The 18,999-nt window shown below is 43.2% G+C and overlaps 1 protein-coding gene across 1 annotated transcript in view; it reads left to right on the forward strand.

Moving 5' to 3' along the window:
* The window catches only part of adamtsl7 (ADAMTS-like 7), a 324,601-nt gene that overhangs the window by 212,054 nt on the left and 93,548 nt on the right, over positions 1-18,999 (forward strand). The window contains exon 5 of the mRNA XM_039758226.1: positions 4,814-5,059. Within this exon, the coding sequence (XP_039614160.1) occupies positions 4,814-5,059 (246 nt within the window). The remainder of the gene's footprint in view (positions 1-4,813; positions 5,060-18,999) is intronic.

Genomic DNA, 18,999 nt, shown 5'->3' on the forward strand with positions numbered 1-18,999 from the left:
TTTGTGTGTTTATTTCACAGCCAAACAGAACGAAACTGTATTATGCAACGAATAACTCAAACGTAACATGAAACATAATTTACTTTCAATTTATTACGTTTTACTATTTTTAACTATGGTTAATTACTCGCTGTAATGTAAAAGAGTTAGTTCTATTATGCATTTGTAACAAGTCCCATGAAAATAACAATCTGTTTAAATTGTACATCCGCATTCACATACATGAGCAGCAGAACCGCGAAGTGGCTAGTGAGTAGCACCCGCCCGGGGTTTGGCGAATGAAGCGAGCAGAGGGTAAAGCCCCCTATTGTTCGTTATGTTCGAACGGGGATATGTATGTACCTTGTGAAAATGAAACTCCTTGTCATGAGAACAGATTTAGGGCAACCACCCGTTAACTTGAATAAGACTGCAAAACTGACGAATAGGTAGCACAGTAGTGTACAGATTTGAGTCCAAAACAGAACTGAGAGCTGAAGGAGGCTGTCTGGCTTTTAACACTAGAATTACCGGAGCCTACTTAAAAAACTCGTAGATCTGGCCCTACCTTAAATCCCTTCGCACCTCTCCGTCAGCGTCTTTTGTCCTGTAATTGTGCCGATTAAGACAAGCAGCAAGCAGCCTGCTATTCCATCACCCCACCAGTTCTCCCAGCTCATGCCTTGTTTGATTATCTGGGAGTGAAGTGCTGGAGTTTTAGACTGGAAATAATAGATCGTTATTTGGAACACATGCATTTCATGTGTGTTCCGTTTCTACAATAATCTGTGTAAACACATTGTTAAAACAGAAATGTTTTTCATATATTAATAATAAATGGCAAAATGTAGGCATAAACTGTATAATGTGTGAAGCCTGAAGTCCAAAGATCAAATAAACACTTTCATAAAAAGTTCAAGGACAATACAACAGCTTCCGTTGTGTAGCAGTAAGAATTGCTGACTTTTACTCAAGAGTCCCCAGTTTGATCCTCACTGCCTCCTATATTTCCCGTTATCAGTAGTGAGCTGCTCTTATTGCTAATATGATACAATAAACACATGCATTTGGTTTGCGTCTGTAACAGACCGTGTACATTTATAGGACTTGTAAAAGTTAGAGTATTTTTTTTCACTTTTATTCTCTCAGTCACGATCATGATACATACTACCGCCTCCCAAGGATCTGACGCTGTTACTTTTTATCTGAAACTAAAAATAACTGTAGATGTGAGTGGTGTTTTGAGGCAATCAAACTGGAAATTCTCTGATCTGGAGGGATAAAGGCAGACACACAAACGCTGCTGAATCTGCCTTCTTCGTATCTCACCGTCACTTGATTTTTTTTTATTCAGTTTTATGGAGTGTTCCTGCTCACGCAGAACTAGTATGCACCTTATGGTCCATGATGTCAAAGCCGCACTGACAAAAAAAACAGAGACATAGGTATATATGATATTCGGAATTATTCATTTGATGACCTATATAGTACATTTCGGAAAATATTGTGGCACAGATGCAACATTATTCATATGGTTTATATTCATTCGCATAACATCTTGCGGTTGTAATCGGTGACCGCATGTTTTTTTTTTTCCCGATCTTGCCAATCTCCACGTTGCTGTATGGTGATGTTTCTTTTGTACTCCAGGACATGCAGAGGAAAGAATAGTACAGAGAGGCCAGTTCAGCGCTTATATGCAATCATCAAATTCAAATGTTAACAGTTCACACACACGCAAGGACTCTCTTTCCTACATTTACGATATGTGTACCTGTTTGCAATACGCACAGTTCTCTCTATGCTGTGGTTGCTATTACACACCTGAAAGAAAGAGACAATATATGTGACATTTTGAAGAAATCATTTTATGACCTAAATAGTACCAATCAGAAAACGTCATCGCACTAATGCAATATTATTTGAAAACGAACAGCTACACTACGGAAGCTGTAGTATTGTACTTGCACCTTTTATGAAAGTGTTTATGTGATATTTGGCCATCAGCCTTCACACAATATACAGTTCATGTCTACATTTTGTAAAACTTGAAAAACGTTTCTGTTTTAACGATGTGTTTACATAGATTGTTGTAGACGCAAAACACACATCAAATTATTTCCCCTTACAATTCTGGCTAGCTCACTACCAGATAATCAGTCAATGCAGGAACTGGGAGAATTTCTTGCCCGTTCTGAGGCGGGGTGCATTGATGGTATAGCAGGCTGCTTGCTGCTTGGGCTTATCATCACATTTAGAAGACAAAAGACGCAAACAGAGAGGAGCGAAGGGATTTAAGGTGGGCTGGATTTACAAGGTTTTTCGTTGGCTCTGGTAATTCTAGTGTTAATGCGGGTCGGCGGAAGTGACGTCTTCGGAGCCAGGTCATAATTTCCTGTGTTTGATCAGCGGAGATAACAGAGAGAGGGTTAGTGCACCCTGTGGGATTTCCTTCTTTTGGTCCTTCTAGCTGCCTCCCCTGTGTATGTGTGTGACAACCCTACACTTAAATTGGCAAAGTTCATTTCCCTGTTAAGTTGTAATGCGGTAGAAAGTAGTGTTTATAAAGCTGGCCATTCAAGATCTGGGAGGATATGTGAGAGGGAAGCGAGATTGTTTTTGTCTTTGGCTTGGCCCTGCCATGTGCTAGCAGCTGCACCAGAATACAGCCTGTTCTGAAATAGAAATCTGTCTCCATCCAGCTCTTTTTGTTCCTAATTTGGGGGCTGTTCTCCCTGCTCACTTCGCTCACCCACCCCCGGGTTTGGTTTATTATTATTATTATTATTATTGTTATTTTCATGGGAATTGTAACATATGCACTATTTTCACTTTTACTTTAAAACTTTTGCAAAAACAATACTTGTCCTTTATTTCCGGCCCCGTGTGTGGTTACATGTCTTTCTCACAGGACAAATAACACTACACGTGTTATGAAAGGGGGGGCGCTGATTGCACACTAAGGAGATGCCGTCGGATCAGCTGCTGTCCTTCTGCTCCTGCTGCTGGCGAGCTGCATGTTCTGCTTGTCGCGCAGTGCGTCAATCATTTTAAAGCCTGCACAGCAGTTGTCCTTTGGCCACTTCGCGTCTCTGCCACTCGCATTGTGAATGGTTGGTGGGGCTGAACGCATGCTAAGGAGAAGTGGTCAGATCATCTGTTGGCTTGCTGCTGCTGGCGAGCTGCGTGTTCTGCTTGTTGCGCTGCACGTCGATCATTTCAAAGCCTGTATAGCAGCTGTCCTTTTGCCACTTTGTGTCTTGTGTTTTTGTCGCTCGCGTTGTGAAGGGGGCAGCCTTAACTCATGCTAAGGAGAAGCAGTCAGATCATCTGCTGGCTTGCTGCTGCTGGCGAGCTGCGTGTTCTGCTTGTCACGCTGCACGTCGATCATTTCAAAGCCTGTATAGAAGCTGTCCTTTTGCCACTTTGTGTTTCGTGTCTCTGCTGCTCGTGTTGTGAAGGGGGTGGGCTGAACTCACACTAAGGAGAAGCAGTCGAATCATCTGCTGGCTTGCTGCTGCTGACGAGCTGCGTGTTCTGCTTGTCGCGCTGCACATCGATCATTTCAAAGCCTGTACAACAGCTGTCCTTTTTCCACTTCATATCTCTGCCGCTCATGTTGTGAAGGGCGTGGGGTTGCTGAACGCATGCTAAGGAGAAGTGGTCAGATCATCTGCTGGCTTGCTGCTGCTGGCGAGCTGTGTGTTCTGCTTGTCGCGCTGCACGTCGATCATTTCAAATCCTGTACAGCAGCTGTTTTTTTGCCACATCACGTCTCTGCCGCTCGCATTGTGAAAGGTGGGGGGGCTGAACGCACGCTAAGGAGAAGTGGTCAGATCATCTGCTCGCTTGCTGCTGCTGGCGAGCTGCGTGTTCTGCTTGTCACGCTGCACATCGATCATTTCAAAGCCTGTATAGAAGCTGTCCTTTTGCCACTTTGCGTCTCGCGTCTCTGCCGCTCACGTTGTGAAAAGTGTGGGGGGGCTGAACGCACGCTAAGGAGAAGTGGTCGGATCATCTGCTGGCTTGCTGTTGCTGGTGAGCTGCGTGTTCTGCTTGTCGCTTGTCTGTGTTTTAAGAGCTGGAAGCACATGAAGTGTGTCTGCCAAAAGCATTCCAACAGCTGCTTGGTTAGATGTCTGTGAACTTGTTTTTAATGTCTCACTGCCTTGTCATGCGGGACGTCAAATTGTATTCCGAGAAGATCAGGTCTCGTCTCCCTAGTCTCCCTCCCAAGATTTTTTTCTTATACTAGAGAGAAATGGATCCATCTTAGAAAAGAAGCCTTATTACACAAGAATGAAACCATTGAAGACATCAATAAAACCTCAGAATGACCAAAATCAACCGTCTGGAATATCATGAAGAAGAAAGAACACACCGGTGGGCTCAGTAATCACAAAGTGACTGGTGGGCCAAGGAAGACCTCCACAGCTGATGAAAGAAGAATCTTCACTAAGGTGAAGAAAAAGCCCCAAATGCCTGTCTGACAGATCAGAAACAGTCTTCAGGGGGCTGACGTGTGTGTGTCAGACCCATCATCGAGATATCAGTGTTTTCGGTATCAGGGGACCCTAAAATGTTAAGAACCGTTGAAAACTGGGGATCGACATTTTTGATGAATCTAAAGCTTTCACTCCTCCCCCATAGATGACATGTTATGGTGAGTAGGGGGCGCAAAGCAAATATTGCTTGCTGTTTGTGTTGACATCACTAGCACTTTTTTAGATTTCACTTTTGTCATTTTGAATTCTTTTTCTGACAGAATATTTACAGCAGATCGGGCCTGTGCTAAACGCACTCACTGGTGTATCGGTGTCTTTTTTATTTTTAGGTATTGAGCCTCTAAATGGACAACTGGGGGTCTACACAACGCACGGGCAGAGATACATCTCACCCCATGGAAACGGAGAGAACCTTGTCAATAGTTTCGACGCTCATCAGTTCTCTCAGGAACCCTCGGCATCTACTACTTTGCAGCCCTTTGGCTCTGAGCATTTGGAGAACAAAAAAGAACAACGCAATGCCTACAACTGGAAGTTCACGGGAAACAGCCGATGCAGTGCTTCCTGTGGAGGAGGTAAGTGATACTCCATTACCTTTACAAGTAAAACATAAAAAGAGGGCCGATCAATGCAGTTTGAATTTTCTTGATCAGCTTGTAAAATGTAAGTAGGTCTGGCAAAATGCTCGAAAGGAACGTCAGTCTTGACGTATTTGTTATGAATTGTGATCTTCTTTTATTTTTCCTGGGTTTTTACTGATAGATAAAATTTGTAAATGAATGACATTGTTTCGGGGGCATCTCAACCCATGGAGTTCCATTTAGTTGTTTGCTATCTAAGGGTGGCATGGTGGCACAGTGGTAGCACTGCTGCCAAGCAGTAAGGCTAGGGTAGCGTGGTTAGGGTGTACTTTATCTGCCACCCTAGAACTGCTGGACCAGACCTTTGAGCGACAAGTGGTGCAGCAGCTTTGCAAATTGAGACAACAGATGGAGTGACAATATACTGTAACTTAACTAGAGGTTTTCCCCCCTGCTTGCTTCACTCGCCAACCCCCATGGCCCGTGCTACGCTCCAGCCACTTTGCGTCTCTGCCGCTCACATTGTGAAGAGGTGGGCTGAACGCACCCCAAGGAGACGCAGTCGCTTCTCCGAAACCTCCTCTTCAAAGGTGATACAATGAGAAACAAATAACAGTTGTTTCTTTTATCTCCTCTTTGCTCGATCAGCTGCTGGCTTGAGTAGCACAATTCTTCCTATTCAAAGTGCTTCAGTGAGTGACCAGGGAGCCACTTCAACCACCGCCAATGTATAGCACAGCTGAACAGGCTTAGCTTCTGCTAGATGACCTCTTCTGAAGTGTAGGTGGGATGGCTGCTCAAAAATGGATGAAGTGATGGACCATCAAATACAAATTCAGTTTTTATCTCTGCAATGGGTGACACGGCCTGTTAAAGCCCATTGCAGCACTCCTTGTGTGATTTTGGGCTATGCAAAATTAAATTGTACTGTATTGTATTTACAAACAGGAGATCAAAATAATAATAGTAATAATAATTCTTTACATGTACAGTACAGGCCAAAAGTTTGGAGACACCTCCTCATTCAATGTGTTTTCTTTATTTTCATGACAATTTCCATTGTTAGATTCTCACTGAAGGCATCAAAACTATGAATGAACACATGTGGAGTTATGTACTTAACAAAAAAAGGTGAAATAACTGAAAACATGTTTTATATTCTAGTTTCTTCAAAATAGCCACCCTTTGCTCTGATTACTGCTTTGCACACTCTTGGCATTCTCTCGATGAGCTTCAACAGGTAGTCACCTGAAATGGTTTTCACTTCACAGGTGTGCCTTATCAGGGTTATTTAGTGGAAGTTCTTGCTTTATCAATGGGGTTGGGACCAGCAGTTGTGTTGTGCAGAAGTCAGGTTGGTTGGACGATCATTTATTTTTCAACAGGACAATGACCCCAAACACACCTCCAGGCTGTGTAAGGGCTATTTGACCAAGAAGAAGAGTGATGGAGTGCTGTAAATGGTCATGAAAATAAAGAAAACACATTGAATGAGGAGGTGGGTCCAAACTTTTGGCCTGTACTGTATATAGCACTATTCTTGCTACTCAAAGTGCTTTACATAGAGAGTGGGGAGCCACTTCAACCACCACTAATATGTAGCACCCACCTGGATGATGTGACAGCAGCCATTATTGTGCCAGTACGTTCACCACACGTTAGCTGTTAGGCGGTGAAGTTGTGAGAGAAAGAGATAGCCAGTTATGGACAGGAGATGATTAGGGGGCCAGAATGACCAGGCTGTGGTGGACAGTTTAGCCGGGACATCAGGATACACCCTATTCTTTATGAAGGATATCCAGGGATCTCTTATGACCACAGAGAGTGACGACCTTGGTATTACATCTTAACCCAAGGATGGCGCCACATTTACAGCACAGTGTCCCCATCACTGCACTGGGGCATTGGGATCCACATTCACACCACAGGTTAAGCGCCCCCTGCTGGCCTCACCTAAGCTTTTCCTAGATGGTCTCCCATCCAAGTACAGGCGTAGCTTCAGGTGGATGACCTCCTCTGAAGTGCAGGTGGGATTGCTGCTCAAAAATGGATGAAGTGCTGGACTATCAAATACAAATTCAGTTTTTATCTCTGCAATGGATGACAGGGCCTGTTAAAGCCCATTGCGGCACTCCTTGTGTGATTTTGGGCTATAGAAAATGAAATTGTATTGAATTGTATTCACAAACAGGAGATCAAAATAATAATTAAAATATCAATTATTTACATGTATATACAGTGCATCCGGAAAATATTCACAGCGCATCACTCTTTCCACATTTTGTTGTGTTACAGCCTTATTCCAAAATGGATTAAATTCATTTTTTTCCTCAGAATTCTACACACAACACCCCATAATGACAACGTGAAAAAAGTTTACTTGAGGTTTTTGCAAATTTATTAAAAATAAAAAAACTGAGAAATCCCATGTCCATAAGTATTCACAGCCTTTGCCATGAAGCTCCAAATTGAGCTCCGGTGCATCCTGTGTCCCCTGATCATCCACTGTATGCTGCAATATGCTACATGTCTGACCAGAGTCATTCCAGTGTAGAACCTCGTATTATTCTTTATATACTTATTATATTACAGTTTTTCAACAGCATGTGCTGTTTACTGTTACGACAGGCACATTCTTGTCCCATTATGTGCTTTGATAACCTGATCACAAACTCAATGCGGTTCAATACCGCAAACTGCCTCTTACTTATGGTGCAATATTACTTTATTCTGGAAGGTTTAAATCCCTTTCACACTATATTGTTATATGGTTATATTGCCTATTTGTCTATTTATTTGATTTTATTGTATATTGTGATGGGCAGCCAAAGTCATTACCTGGCCGGGATGCCAGCTGGATGGAAGGACTACCTACCCTGGTATGCTAGCGGGCAGCCCTTCTGGGCACACTGGTGCAGCCCTGTTGGGTTCAGTGTCGCCAGGGAGAGCAGCCGAGCCTTACCTTGAACTTCCATTGAACCTGGGAGTGATTACTGGTAATGCTAATGGGCCACACTGGAGCACTCCCAGGAGCAACATAACAAGGGCAGACTCACTCCATTCAGAGAGCTAGAGTCGGGAGGTGGAGGACAAAGCTTGTGAGGAGGAGTGGAGGTGGACAAGAGACAGCGAGGAAGAGAAAAGAAGGAGGAAGCGAATTGGGTTTGGTGGCTTTGTCCTGTGTTACTGTGGGGAGGAAAGGAAAAAGTGCATCCCCATTTATAATAAAGGTGTGTTGGGTGGCAAGACTGGGCTCTGGGCCTGTTGTGTCCTGGTTTGGGGAGCTGTACGCCCCCTGGTGTCCACTGTACAGTATTGTCTATTTAGTGTGTTGTTTCTGTCACAACTTGCATTCTGTTGTATGTTGCTATACAGTGGGATGCAAAAGTTTGGGCAACCATGTTAATAGTCATTATTTTCCTGTATAAATCGTTGGTTGTTACGATAAAAAATGTCAGTTAAATATATCATATAGAAGACACACACAGTGATATTTGAGAAGTGAAATGAAGTTTATTGGATTTACAGAAAGTGTGCAATAATTGTTCAAACAAAATCAGGCAGGTGCATAAATTTGGGCACCGTTGTCATTTTATTGATTCCCAAACTTTTAGAACTAATTATTGGAACTCAAATTGGCTTGGTAAGCTCAGTGACCCCTGACCTACATACACAGGTGAATCCGAGTATTTAAGGGGTCAATTGTAAGTTTCCCTCCTCCTTTAATGTTCTCTGAAGAGTAGCAACATGGGGGTCACAAAACAACTCTCAAATGACCTGAAGACAAAGATTGTTCACCATCATGGTTTAGGGAAGGATACAGAAAGCTGTCCCAGAGATTGAAGCTGTCTGTTTCCACAGTTAGGAACATATTGAGGAAATGGAAGACCACAGGCTCAGTTCAAGTTAAGGCTCAAAGTGGCAGACCAAGAAAGATTTCGGATAGACAGAAGCGACGAATGGTGAGAACAGTCAGAGTCAACCCACAGACCAGCACCAAAGACCTACAACATCATCTTGCAGCAGATGGAGTCACTGTGCATCGTTCAACCATTCGGCGCACTTTACACAAGGAGATGCTGTATGCGAGAGTGATGCAGAGGAAGCACAAACAGAGCCGCTTGAGGTCTGCTCAAGCACATTTGGACAAGCCAGCTTCATTTTGGAATAAGGTGCTGTGGACTGATGAAACTAAAATGGAGTTATTTGGGCATAACAAGGGCGTTATGCATGGAGGAAAAGAACACAGCATTCCAAGAAAACACCTGCTACCTACAGTAAAATATGGTGGTGGTTCCATCATGCTGTGGGGCTGTGTGGCCAGTGCAGGGACTGGGAATCTTGTCAAAGTTGAGGGACGCATGGATTCCACTCAGTATCAGCAGATTCTGGAGACCAATGTCCAGGAATCAGTGACAAAGCTGAAGCTGCGCCGGGGCTGGATCTTTCAACAAGACAACGACCAAACACTGCTCAAAATCCACTAAGGCATTCATGCAGAGGAACAAGTACAACGTTCTGGAATGGCCATCTCAGTCCCCAGACCTGAATATAACTGAAAATCAGTGGTGTGAGTTAAAGAGAGCTGTCCATGCTCGGAAGCCATCAAACCTGAATGAACTCGAGATGTTTTGTAAAGGGGAATGGTCCAAAATACCTTCAACCACAATCCAGACTCTCATTGGAACCTACAGGAAGCGTTTAGAGGCTGGAATTTCTGCAAATCTACTAAATATTGATTTCATTTCTTTTTGTGGTGCCCAAATTTATGCACCTGCCTGATTTTGTTTGAACAATTATTGCACACTTTCTGTAAATCCAATCAACTTCATTTCACTTCTCAAATATCACTGTGTGTGTCTCCTATATGATATATTTAACTGACATTTTTTATCGTAACAACCAACGATTTATACATTAAAATAATGACTATTAACAAGGTTGCCCAAACTTTTGCATCCCACTGTATGTTACACCAGGGCTCATGGAGATACGCTGGCTCATCTAACTGTGCCTGTATAGTTTGGTGACCATGACCGAAAGCCACTTGACGTGAACATTTCTTGAATAGCCAGGATCTCCACTTCTACTATTTGAATGTGGCTGCTTCTCCTCGACTCACAGGTCCTTTGTATGGATGTCACTTAGTCTCCATGAGGTGTCCATGAGTGTCCAGTCTTTCTTTTCAATCAAAGTGTGTCGGTGTATGACATGGCCGCCAGTCTATTGTTGCCCTTCTGCCTCACAGCCTCTACTGCCAAGTCTTTCTTTTTTTTTGCAATGCCAGTAAGCACTGTGGTCTTGCCACACTGTAGCTGGCATTTAAAAATACAAAAATAAAAGTAATTAACATCTATAAAATATGGTTGTGGGTCACCAAGGATTAAATGGTCTAGAGGAAAGCAAAACAAAAAAAATGATACTTAGTGGTTAATGGTTTGACCGAAAATGCTTGTCCATACAACAAATGTGTATTTTTGGTCAAAGACTATAATTCTCAAGTGCTTTTTTTATTTTTTAGTGGTGGTGGAGTGAGACCAAGAGGATTTGTTGGGCAGACAGGCAAGCCATCTTGAATGAAAGAGCTGACATTTCTTAAAGTTTAAGCAAAACGCACACTCTAAGTGAGTGGGTCCCAATTTCAGTCCCGTGGGGCCACCTGTGGGTGTAGACTTTCATCCCCTTCAATTAAAATATTGTATAGTAGTGATGCTGAATAAAGCAGACATTTATTTGTGTTAGATGGGGAGGAATTCATTCTTTTTGTTGCTTAAATAGTTTTGTTGTTTTTTCATGTTCTGGGTACATATTGTCAGGCATCATTTAAGTGTGTAACACGGAAATCGCCATCCTTGTTGGCCTCGGTGTCTTAATCCACCTTAATAACAGGATAAGTGTTTCTGTGCATAGTATGTGGCTGCTATATGTCAGTCATTCCAAGAGATGCCACATCACAAACATTTCTAGTAGTAAAATGCATTGCAGTTATCATTCCAACAGATGGTGCCTCACAAATATCAACTCTGTTTTTATGAATCCCATGTCAAGTGGCATATGACAAACATATATATTGCATTCCAACAGATGACACATCACAAACATTTGTAGTTATAAAAAGCATTGCATTTGTCATTTCAACAGATGGCTCATCACAGGCATTAACATTGCTTTTATGAATCCTAAGCCAAGTGGCATATAACAAACATACGCATTGCATTTGTAATTTCAAGAGATGGCACATCACAAACATTTGTAGTAGTAAAATCGATTGCATTTTTCATTCCAACAAATGGTGCCTCACAAATTTCAACACTACCTTTATAAATCCCATGTCAAGTGGCATATAACAAAGACATATATATTGCATTTGTCATTCCAACAGATGGCACATCACAAACATTTGTAGTTATAAAAAGCATTGCATTTGTCATTTCAACAGATGACTCATCACAGGCATTAACATTGCTTTTATGAATCCTAAGCCAAGTGGCATATAACAAACATATGCATTGCATTTGTCATTCCAACAGATGGCACATCACAAACAGCACTGCTTTTATGAATCCTAAGCCAAGTGGCATATAACAAAAATATGCATTGCATTTGTCATTTCAACAGATGGCACATCACAAACATTTGTAGTAGTAAAATCGATTGCATTTTTCATTCCAACAAATGGTGCCTCACAAATTTCAACAGTACCTTTATAAATCCCATGTCAAGTGGCATATAACAAAGACATGTATATTGCATTTGTTATTCCAACAGATGACGCATCACAAACATTTGTAGTTATAAAAAGCATTGCATTTGTCATTCCAACAGATGGCATATCACAAACATTAGCACTGTTTTTACAAATCCCAAGCCAAGTGGCATATAACAGAGATATACAGTACACATTGCATTTGTCATTTCAACAGATGGCTCATCACAGACATTAACACTGCTTTTATGAATCCTAAGCTAAGTGGCATATAACAGACATATGCATTGCACTTGACATTTCAACAGAGGGTGCATCACAAACATTTGTAGTAAAATTCATTGCACTTGACATTCCAACAGATTGTGCATCACAAATACCAACACTACTTTTATGAGTCCCAAGTCAAGAGGTAAATAACAAAGACATATATATTGCATTTTCATTCCAACAGATGGTGCATCACAAACATTTGTAGTTATAAAATTCATTGCATTTGTTGTTCCAACAGATGGCATATCACAAACATTAGCACTGTTTTTATAAATCCCAAACCAAGTGGCACATAACAGAAATATACACATTATATTTGTAATTTCAACAGATGGCTCATCACAGACAAAGACACTGCTTTTATGAATCCTAAGCCAAGTGGCATATACTGTATCAGAAATATGCATTGCACTTGCCTTTTCAACAGATGGTGCATCACAAACATCTGTAGCAACAAAATACAATGCATTTGTCATTCCAACAGATAGTTCATCACATACATAAACACTGCTTTTATGAATCCTAAGCGAAGTGGCATATAACAGACATATGTTTTGCATTTGTCATTCCAACATTTGGTGCATCACTCCCAATTGATGCCATGGGTGACAGTGACAGACATAAGATCAAACTTTTGCACGTAGATGCAGTAAACAGTTATTTAAGAAAAGTTTAGTTCTCTAATAGCACTCAGATACATTAGAAGCTTTTCAGTAGTCTGGAAGTGTGCATCTTAATAGAATCATAACGCCTTCCAGAAGGCAGCAGAGTGAAAAGGTGGTGGCCTTGGTGAGATGGGTCCCTTCGTAAACACTGAGTTCTGTATATGTGTCCTCTAGTGCTGCTCATATTTTGTGCTGATGTGATGACTCCCATCTTGTCAGCCACAGAGCAGGCAGCATACCAAACCAGGATGCCACAGGTGAGTTTGCTTTCCAGAGAGCAGCAACAGAAGGACACCAACAGCTGCCAGGACAGGCTGGCCTTCCTCACCATCCTTAAGAAGTAGAACTGTGGAAACGGCTTGCATAATAACCATCTGACTCTGAAGCATTTCATTCAGAAGACCACATCTATAAAAGCCCATGAAAATGTGAATGGAGCCCATTGTGTCCAGTATGAGAACCACTGCAAACCTAAAGGTCAGACGTATGGCTTACAGCCAGATGCGGTCCCTCCTACAAACTTCTGTTTCATTCCAGTGATATTACAGTATGTCAGCGTTTCTCAACCTTTAAGTATTTGCGACCCGAGTTTTCATAACAGTTTTAATTGCGCCCCCCCCCTAACATTTTTTTGGAATGTAGATGCATATTTTATTAAACCTACTTAACTTTTATCGACATTTATCTAACTCTGTATTTATTGTTCTAGTATCAGAATGTAGTTTAAGTTAATTTGTTTTGGTTTCAACAGATGTTTTTTTTCATGTTTTTGATTCTTGTTTTCTTTTTTTCACATCTTCGCGCCCCCCTTTTTGTTACTTCGCGCCCCCCTAGGGGGGCTCGCCCCACAAGTTGAGAAACACTGATGTACAGTATGTGACACGCCAGTCGAGGCACATGAGGGAGTGATATTTTAAAAGTGTTTCATTTCAATTGACATACAAAAAGATAGATAGATAGATAGATAGATAGATAGATAGATAGATAGATAGATAGATAGATAGATAGATAGATAGATAGATAGATAGATAGATAGATTAAAGAGTTATAACAATGCAGGTATAACAGACAATAACTTTGTATAATGTTAACGTTTACCCCCCCGGGTGGAATTGAAGAGTCACATAGTGTGGGGTCTCCTCAGTCTGTCAGTGGAGCAGGATGGTGACAGCAGTCTGTCGCTGAAGCTGCTCCTCTGTCTGGAGATGATCCTGTTCAGTGGATGCAGTGGATTCTCCATGACTGACAGGAGTCTGCTCAGCGCCCGTCGCTCTGCCACGGATGTCAAACTGTCCAGCTCCGTGCCTACAATAGAGCCTGCCTTCCTCACCAGTTTTTCCAGGTGTGAGACGTCCCTCTTCTTTATGTTGTCTCCCCTGCACACCACCTGATAGAACATCTGCAGCATCTTATTGTAGATGTTGAAGGACGCCAGTCTTCTAATGAAGTATAGTCGGCTCTGTCCTCTCTTGCACAGAACATCAGTATTGGCAGTCCAGTCCAGTTTATCATCCAGCTGCACTCCCAGCCAGGTATTTATAAGTCTGTACCCTCTGCACAGTCACCTCTGATGATCACAGGGTCCATGAGGGGCCTGGGCCTCCTAAAATCCACCACCAGCTCCTTGGTTTTACTGGTGTTCAGGTGTAGGTGGTTTGAGTCGCACCATTTAACAAAGTCCTTGATTAGGTTCTGTGGACTTGAACCCGGACACACACAGACGGACATCATAAGTTCACCACACACCCTTTATTTACAATTATCTACAACAACAGAAGTCAGTGCACTTCCCAGTGCCTCGAGCACCGTTCCCCCAAATGTCCAGGCCTCACAGTCCTTGTGCCTCTCTCTTGGCCGCCTCCTGTCCTCTCTCCAGCTCTGTCCTCTTCCACCTCGACTGAAGGGCGGCGGCCCCTTAAATAGGAACCCAGATGGGCTCCAGCTGCTTCCCGGCACTCCTCCGTAGCCACGCCCCTGTGTGGCGGAAGTGCCGGCTGCACACCCGGACGCCGTCCGGCTGTCCCCTGTCGTCTTCTCCCCAGCACTTCCTGGTGTGGAGGAAGTGCTGGGCTCCAGGGATATTCAGGCACCGGGGCGCCGCCTGGCGGTGGCCACGGGTCCCTACAGGGCTGGGCTTCTAAGCCCTTTACCCGTGGACCCCAACATAACCAGGGCGGACGCCCCCTCGTGGTCTGGAGGAGGCACAAGCCCTCCTCCGGTCCTCCCGGCCGGATACCACAGTTCCTATACTCCTCCTCCTGCAGCCCATGATTGCAGTGTCATCAGCGAACTTTTGCACGTGGCAGGACTCCAAGTTGTATTGGAAGTCCGATGTATGTTGGCTGAACAGGACCGAGAAAGTCCAGTCCCTCGGCGCCCTGTGCTGCTGACCACAATGTCAGACCTGCAGTTCCCGAGACGCACATACTGAGGTCTGTCTGTAAGATAGTCCACGATCCATGCCACCAGGTGTGAATCTACTCCCATCTCTGTCAGCTTGTCACTAAGGAGCTGAGGTTGGATGGTGTTGAAGGTGCTAGAGAAGTCCAGAAACATAATTCTTACAGCACCACTAAATTTTGGATTATGCCAACTATGCCCTCCCTCAAGAGGTGTCTTGAGTGGGTATAATTTTCATACCAGCTGAAAGGCTGTGAACGGAAATGTAATAATAATAATAATACATTTTATTGATAGAGCGCCTTTCCTGTACTCAAGGCACTAATCTAATCATTTTGCTTTTATTTGAATACATTTGCATGGCACACTTTGACCTTTCAAAACTGTTTGTCGAATCTCACCTCAGTTACCAACAACTAGGGGGTCATGTGGACGGTTTTATTAAACAAAAGCTGAAATACCCACCTTTGCCCAGGAGGAAAATAAAGTGTTTTTTTTTTTAATTGTTTAAGAAAAATATAGTTAAAAAAAAATCTTTAAAAATAAATTAACAAACAATGAAGACTCACTAATGTGCTTGTCTGGCGGTCTTGTATGTATGTTTTCATTCAGTTGACAGTCAGGAGCGGCCAATGCTATTTCATTTCAAAAGCAACAAAGGGGCGCGATGGTGGCCCTCAAATATAAAGAATGCTGGCAGTCGCCTCCAGTTCGCCCTCTGGTGGTCGTTTCAAGTGTCAACTGGATGATAACATGCATGCAAGACCACAAGATCAGCCCCCCCACCCAGTTGATTTCACCCTACAGTATTTTTAGTCGACCAATGTGAAACGTGTACCAACTTTCATGAAAAACGCTCCAGCCGTTCGGAAGTGATGCTGGAACATCCGTACATACACACACATAACATTGACTTTTATATACAGTAATCCCTCGCTATATCGCGCTTCGACTTTCGTGGCTTCACTCTATCGCGGATTTTAAATGTAAGCATATCTAAATATATATCACGGATTTTTCGCTGGTTCGCCAATTTCTGCGGACAGTGGGTCTTTTAATTTATGGTACTTGCTTCCTCAGTTTGTTTGCCCAGTTGATTTTATACAAGGGATGCTATTGGCGGATGGCTTAGAAGCTACCCAATCAGAGCACGTATTACATATTAACTAAAACTCCTCAATGCTATAAGATATTGTAGCGACCCGTGGTTGAGTCTTAAAGTTTTTAGAGCCGAATTCTGCCGTGCACTTCTCCCAAGCTGTCGGCTTGCGGACTGCCAGCCTTATGCACGCAGCTGTACCCAGCTCTTTAAGTAGCGAGCACTCGTGTCCCATACACCGCACGACTCCGAGTGTCTCAGCAATAACTGCTTAGATGAAATCTTAGCAATACACAGCTCTGTCCTGTTGTGTCTCTTTATTAGAGCAGATAGTCAGAAAACAAAGCTCAAACTCATTGCGTAGCCATTGCCAAGGTCATTAACGAAGCCATCTTTCTCATTGATGGTAACTATTTACAATTTAACAACCCCGGACGGCAATAACCCAAACCCACCCCACCAGTTGAGTACAAACACATACAACAATTACATCAGGACAAACAATTCGATTACCTTGTTAATTTAACACAACAATAAGCTTTTACATAAAGTACCCATAATGCTTTTACATAAATTACCCACAATGCATCACGCCGCCAGCGCTGGCTGCCGGGTCACTACAATATGCATCCCGTGCGGTGCTCGATTGTTTGCTTGTCTCTGCCTCTATCTCTCTGACTCTCTCTCACGGAGGGGCTGTGAGCAGAGGGGCTGTTTGCTGTTTGCCTAGTGGATACCGACGCACCTCTAAGAAATGCTTTATCGCGTACTTCCAAAAGCACTTATTGATTTTTGATTGTTTGCGGACGGGACGGAGGGGCTGTGAGCAGAGGGGCTGTTTGCTTAGAAGATACTGACGCTCCTCTAAAAAATGCTGCGCAAACTTAAAAGCACAAGTATTGATTTTTTGATTGTTTGCTTTTATCTCGCTCTCTCTCTGAAATTCTCTGCTCCTGATGAGAAGAAGATCTATTTGCATTCTTTTAATTGTGAGAAAGAACTGTCATCTCTGTCTTGTCATGGAGCACAGTTTAAACTTTTGACTAAAGGGTGTTATTTCATGTCTAGAGGGCTCTAATAATGTTAACAGTGTGGGAGAGTTTAAAATATATAAAAATAACCATACAAACATATGGTTTCTACTTCGCGGATTTTCATCTATCGCTGGGGTTCTGGAACGCAACCCCCGCGATCGAGGAGGGATTACTGTATATAGATTGACCCCCAGAAATGGATTGAGAAGGTTCTAGAACTTACCTGATGACACTCAGTCCAATGATAGCCACAGTGCCCTCCGACTCACCTGAATGTTACACCATGCGGATATTTTCTAACTGGACAGGCTAGCCCTTCCTCAGCATGTTTACACCATGCATCTGTTTTCTAACTAACGCGCTAAGAATTAAATAATTGAGCGAGTGACTGATTGATTCGTTCATTTACTGATTAATTACATCTCCCTGACCTGTGCTCTGAGACGTCGTGCCCAGTGACTTTAACACAAGCGCCGTAACGCGAATGGCAAAGTGCGATGAGGGTGCCTGCTGCTAATCAGTAAAACGGGCGAGAGGACGGCGTTTTAATGAGACGCGGTCGGCCTGCAGCAGATGATTGCAAAGCGCCTTATTAGTGGAAGATCTCTGGATTGCTTGAACACTGTACCTGCTCATGGATTGCCAGAAACTTTCCTATCTCTGTTAATAAGTTGGCTGTTCAAACCACTTGACAGATAGCTGACCTAATGGTTAAAGAATGGCCGCATTGTGCATTGGGCGTCAGATCCCCCAAGAAGTGTTGAAAAGCATTTGGCTGGCAGCGCCAAACACAAATATGCATGTGGTTCTCCAAATGACATGTTTTATGTGGATTGGCAAGCCTAGTGATGACAAACCAAAATTGCATATATGAATACAATAATAAACTTTTAGCTGGAGAGTAAACAAATAGAGGGGCACGTGTCGGCCTGATGTCTGCCGTGGCTTCAAGAAAGCATTCTCCCCTACCAGAACAACTGCAAATCTTGCTGATCACTACCCGAGTGTACACTGAAATAATTTTACTCCTTTTTTAGGCAAAAATATACTCAACAAAGCCTTACGAAAAGATACATTTCTGAAGACAATGGGCCTCGGTTATAGTGGCGCCGGTTAATACAAAGCACAAGGGGACTGACGGAGTATTTTTTTTTACTGTTGTGAGATGTAATGAGAAGTCAAGTAAAATCCATCCATCCATTATCCAACCCGCTATATCCTAACTACAGGGTCACGGGGTCTGCTGGAGCCAATCCCAGCCAACACAGGGCACAAGGCAGGAAACAAACCCCAGGGCAGGGCACAGCCCACCGCAGGACGCTAGGGACAATTTAGGATCGCCAATGCACCTAACCTGCATGTCTTTGGACTGTGGGAGGAAACCCACGCAGACACGGGGAGAACATGCAAACTCCACGCAGGGAGGACCCGGAAAGTGAACCCGGGTCTCCTAACTGCGAGGCAGCAGCGCTACCCAATGCGAGTTGACCCCTTTTATTGGCTAACTAAAAAGATTACAATATGTAAGCTTTCGAGGCAACTCCGGCCCCTTCATCAGGCAAAAAAATGAGATGACAAAGATAAAGAGTTTAATCAGGCTGGTAACCCCATATAACTGAATTGCAAGCAAGAAAGAAAAACACGCAATAATTGCAGAGACGCCTCTATGGACACAAATTGACAAAGATGGCGGAACATCTGGTTTTCCCTCCTTTCGTTGCAGGAAGGGGCAGGGTCCAGGTGGACAGACCCCAGGA

The sequence above is a fragment of the Polypterus senegalus genome, chromosome 7 (assembly GCF_016835505.1).
Source record: "Polypterus senegalus isolate Bchr_013 chromosome 7, ASM1683550v1, whole genome shotgun sequence".
NCBI lineage: Eukaryota > Metazoa > Chordata > Cladistia > Polypteriformes > Polypteridae > Polypterus > Polypterus senegalus.